This window comes from Lactuca serriola, chromosome 1 (assembly GCF_051521515.1).
Source record: "Lactuca serriola cultivar US96UC23 chromosome 1, Lser_US96UC23_V15, whole genome shotgun sequence".
NCBI lineage: Eukaryota > Viridiplantae > Streptophyta > Magnoliopsida > Asterales > Asteraceae > Lactuca > Lactuca serriola.
Genome location: NC_136408.1, coordinates 58026765 through 58032264, shown reverse-complemented (window position 1 = coordinate 58032264; position 5500 = coordinate 58026765). Strand labels below are relative to the sequence as shown.

General features: G+C 38.9%; 1 protein-coding gene across 1 annotated transcript; it reads left to right on the top strand.

Moving 5' to 3' along the window:
- The first annotated feature begins 3309 nt into the window (after positions 1-3309).
- Positions 3310-4423, top strand: LOC145055618 (uncharacterized). Its single transcript, XM_079003974.1, has 2 exons — positions 3310-3732; positions 4163-4423. Exons 1-2 carry the CDS (start codon positions 3310-3312, stop codon positions 4421-4423), a joined length of 684 nt encoding a protein of 227 aa, XP_078860100.1.
- The last annotated feature ends 1077 nt before the right edge of the window (positions 4424-5500 follow it).

Here is a 5500-nt window from a genome sequence, read left to right as displayed (position 1 = left end):
GTCAACCGACTCTGAAGATGAAGAGGTGAGAAAGCCCACTCATGGAAAGGCTTACATGGAAAAGGAAGTAGGTTCAGCTGGAAAGTGCTTGATTGTCACAACTATTTCATCAACCGAAAGTGCGAGTGAGGAACCGAACCTAACTGAAAACAAATGTTTTGCAGCAAAGCCAGTTAGTGAGTAGATCAACGACTGCGATCGTTTGATCAAAAAGGTACAATCTATCCTAGAATCTCTTAAAGTTCCAATAACAGAATATGAAGAAGAATTAAATGAATTAAAACTTAAATTTTCTAATCTAAGCGGTAGTCTCATGCAAACTCAGTTAACAAATTCTAACCTAACCGACTAAATCAGCAGGGTGACAACGAAGAGTGAGGAGAGACGAATGTGGATTGAACTGAAGGAGCAGGAGTTAGTTAGGGCTAGGGATGAAAGTATTTATTTGCAAAGAGACAAGATAAAGTTTTTAAAAAAAGGAATGTTTTTTTGTTTAATTGCTAAGCGTTTATAAACTAATATTGCTCAATTGCATTTAAGTTGTGATATAGGAAAGAAAATTCATAAGATGATTTTGCCCTTTCTTGAATTTAAGGAAGATGAGGTCATAACAGAATGTGAATCAGAAGTGTCATCAGAAGAGACATCCATGTCTTATGAAATTGGACTGGACAAGATAGAAACCTTCATTGATTCTAAGGAACACAAATGTATGCTAAAAGATATTTTAGATGAAAATGATAGGTTGAAAATTAAGTCAGACACTATTCAATCATTTGACTAATCAAATGCCAAATTAACTTCTGATAATAAAATAGACTTAGAAAATACGTCTGAATTTGATGAGGAAAGTGAGATGAGTGAGATCTCAGTAGAAGACATGGTTGATTGCTCTGAGTTTATGAAGAGCAAAACCGAGAATGAGAAACCCCTAATTTCTGAAAATTCGGTTGAATTCGCTCGCCTATCAAAAGACAAGAAACAGAAACTCTAAGAAAAGGCTATGGTTTATCAAAAGGTTCAAACTGTGCCAAATCAGGTTTATGTAGTTACAGGGGTCACTCCAAAGCAGACGTCAGGATAAAGAATCATGGTCGACAAACATAATGCTGAAGGGTGCGACGACTACTTCTGGTCGGCTCCTATTGATAATGCAGACGAAACCATAGGCCTGTCTGAGAAGACTTCCTGGAGAGTTAAAGGAAGATATGTTGCTGAACCCATCAACAAACCCTCAAATTTTGACAAACCAAGCACTAGTGGAACAAAAGAAATCCGTGACGAACCAAAGGAAGAACCGAAAGTTCCAGCCAAATCAACCGAAACTCAAAAAGAGAAGCCAAAGGCCAACTTCAATATCCACAAATCGCAGAAGGAGCTAGCTGAACAGAAACACTTAAGAAATCAAAGATATGCAAAGAATCTGAATGAGCGAAAAAGTTACTGGCAATCTCAAAATCCCAACTATGTCCCTCCTAAGAAAGAATCATCAGATAAAGGAAAGGAAAAACTAAAGGAAATTTTCATTCCAAGTTCCTACCATTCCAAGTATCAGAACCAGAAGTCTAGTCTCGGTCCGAATGTCACTCAGAACCGAAAGTTAACTTTCAGTCCAAAGTCTAGTTTCGGTCCACAACCCGGTTTCGGTCCTAAACCCAGTTTCGGTTCTAAACACAGTTTCTGTCCCTCCAAGTTCCAATGCAAAGCAAATTCTATGGAGAACATCAAAGGAAAGGGAAAGCTAACATTAGATTCTAAGTTCCATAATAAGAAATCATTAGCTAACCCTAGGAGTCAAAAGAAAAATCAAATACCATCTAACAAACCAACCAATGCACTAAAATTTAAACAAGATAAAACTAATATCAAAGTGTATACAATTAAAAGAAAAGATCAAACCACTTTAGTAAAAAGAACATATTTGGTTGATATTTCTACTGTAATTCCGTTTTCTGTGAAAGACTCACCAGGACCCAAGTGACTTTGGGTTCCTAAATCTGCTTGAATTTGCAGGTAATCAGTGACGAGCAGTTCGATGATGAATGGTATATAGACAGTGGCTGCTCGCATCACATGACAGGAAGGAAAGAAGAGCTAAGGGAGTTTCGGTCCCTGGAAAATGGTGGGTGTGTGAAGTATGGAAATAACTCCTATGGAACAATCAAGGGATACGGAATGATAACAAATGGAGACTTCTCGATTCGAAAAGTGGCTTATGTGGAAGGATTGCAACATAACCTCATCAGTGTGTCACAATTAGTTGTGGGAACAGGTCTGAAAGTATCATTCGATGACGATGGCTATGAGATAATTGAGAAACAATCCAAGAAGGTTCTGTTGAAATCTAAATGCAAGGGGGAGATGTATCCTTTAAATCTCAACCCAATACGAGGAAAACCAGCAATATGTCTGCTGTCAAAGGCAAATACAGATGAAAGTTGGTTGTGGCATCGACGATTATCACACCTAAACTTCATAGACATTAATAAGTTGGTGCTTGGTGATCACGTTCGAGGACTTCCTCTTCTCAAGTTCAACAAGGAACATCTGTGTGCAGCATGTGAAATGGGCAAACAAAGCAGAAGGAGCCACCCTACACGAATCAATACTAAGATTATTGAAGCACTTGAACTCTTGCACATTGACTTATGTGGACCTTAGGCAATAGAAAGCTTCAGTGGTAGTAAGTACATTCTTGTTATTGTAGATGACTTTTCACGCTTCACCTGGGTTTTTTTTCTTAAGCAGAAATCAGATGCAACTGCCAAGTTGATGAGGTTCATCAAGCAAGTGGAAGTGCATCTAAGGAAGACGGTAAGGAATATCAGAAGTGACAACGGTCTGGAATTCAAGAATAGTGATTTTGAGAACTTTCTGGCTGACAAGGGGATAACTCACAATTTTTCGGCCCCTTATACACCACAACAAAATGGGATTGTTGAAAGATGAAATTGTTCTTTATGTGAGGCAGCCAGAACCATGCTCAGTTTCGCTTGACTTCCGTTATATTTTTGGGCTGATGCTGTTGCAACTGCATGCTACACTCAGCATCGGTCCTTGCATAACAAGAGATTCTCAATTACTCCATATAAGATCTTAAACAACCGAAAGCCAAATGTCAAATTTTTCCACATATTCGGTTCAAGGTGCTTTATTTTCAATTCTAAACAAAACTGAAATTAGTTTGATGTCAAAGCCGATGAGGGAACCTTTCTATGTTATTCACTAACATCAAAAGCATACAGAGTGTTGAATAAACGCTCAAAATGAATTGAAGAAACCTATTATGTCACCTTCGACGATAATTACATGAAGAAAGTTCAAAGAAGTGAAAATGACTTAGGAGAAATCTTTCCAGAATCTGGACAAGTCTCGGTTCCAATAGCCAACCTGTTTGACGAGTACATGCGGCTGTTTGATGAACCTGAGAAAGCGGCACACTCAGAAGCGAAAGCAGCAGGCAACAAAATTGATAATTTCAAGAAGATTATAGATGAAGCTGCCAAAGAGATGGAAAGTCAACCTTCTAAAGCTAACAGTGATCCACCATCTACTGACTCAAAGTTTCATGGGGAGAGATCAACTGCATCAAAAACAAACAAAATATCTTTCGAGGGGAAGAATCCAATTCCGTCCCCACTGCATAAAGGTCCAGGCGAAAATGAAAATACAGCTCCAAAACCACCCATTAGTAGTCCTATCGAGGGGGAGAATCCGACTTCTACAGAGGATGTATGATGCTGTCATAGATTACACTTCGCCAGTCGAGGGGGAGAAAGGAAATACAACTGCCGAAGGTGATGATGATAAATCAGAATTTGAAGTTGAAGTGAACGCTGAGTTAGATCCAGCATATGATCCAAACTATCATCCGTTAGTAAAATGGACCAAGGACCATCCCAAAGCACAAATTATTGGTGAAACTCCAGAAAAAGTTCTTACTCGTTCTCAAATGAAAACGAAACAAACTGCATTATTCTATAAAGTTGAATTTTGTATGTTTAATTCGTTTGTTTCCAATATTGAACCGAAAACTGTAAATCTTGCACTTTATCATTTAGATTGGGTCCAAGCAATGCAATCTGAACTTCATTAGTTCGAAGGCAACCGAGTTTGGAGGCTGATTCCCACACCAAAGGATGCTTCTGTGTTTGGCTTGAAGTGGGTCTTCAGAAATAATTTGGACAAGGAAGGGAATGTCATTCGCAACAAGGCTCGGTTAGTGGTCAAAGGTTATTGCCAAGAGGAAGGAATAGTCTATGAGGAAACCTTCGCTCCTGTAGCTAGGTTGGAATTAGTTAGAATCTTCTTGGCGTATGCTGCTCATAAAAAGTTTGAAGTTTTCGAAATGGATGTCAAATATGCCTTTTTGAATGGAGAATTGGAAGAAACTGTTTATGTTGAGCAACGAGAAATTCCCTGATCACTGCTATGTGCTGGATAAAGCAGTCTATGGCTTAAAGCAAGCACCGAGAGCCTGGTACGAAACTTTAACTCGCTTCTTAAAAATGTCAAAATTTAAACAAGGTTCGGTTGACCCAACCTTCTTCCGAAAGAAAGAAGGCGAACATCTTATGATAGTTCAGATTTATGTTGATGATATTATCTTCGACTCTACGAATCCTAGCTTAACAGCTGAATTCAGGAAGTTGATGGAGACTAAATTTGAAATGAGCACAATGGGTCAAATTAATTTTTTCCTTGGTTTAAATATTAGACAGGGACCAGAAGGTATATTTATCAACCAGGAGGCCTACACAAAGAACTTACTGACGAAATTCGGTATTGACAGGTGACTCAAAAGTGAAAGTTCCTATGGCATTTGGCACCAAGTTAACACCATCTCTGGAAAAACCTGCGGTCGACATAACACTATATCGTCAAATGATAGGGTCCCTTCTGTATCTAACAGCTAGTAGACCGAATATTATGTTTTCTATTTGTGATTGTGCTAGGTTTCAAGCTAATCCAAGAGAACCTCACATGGTGGCAGTGAAGAATATATTTCGTTACCTGAAGCGAACCTCATCTCTCGGTCTCTGGTATGCTGCAAGATCTGGTTTCTTCATTGAAGCTTTTTCTGATGCTGATCTTGGAGGATGTGGTCAAGACCGAAAGATCACAACAGGTGGATGCCAATTCCTTGATGGAAAACTTGTCAGCTGGCACTCCAAAAAGCAAACATGTGTATCACTTTCCACAGCCGAAGCTGAGTATATAGCTGCAGTGTCCTGCACTTCTCAAGTTATATGGATTCAAAGTCAACTGAGAGATTACGGACTGAGTATGAAGAAGATTCCTCTCTATTGTGACCCAGAAAGTGCAATAAGGATTTGTCACAATCTAGTGCAACACTAAAAAACTAAGCACACTGCACTCATATATATTTTCATCAAGGATCATGTAGAAGATGGAAACGTGGAAGTACATTTTGTTCGATCCTCTGATCAATTGGCTGACATATTCACTAAGGCCTTACCTGGAGAAAGTTTCAATAGAA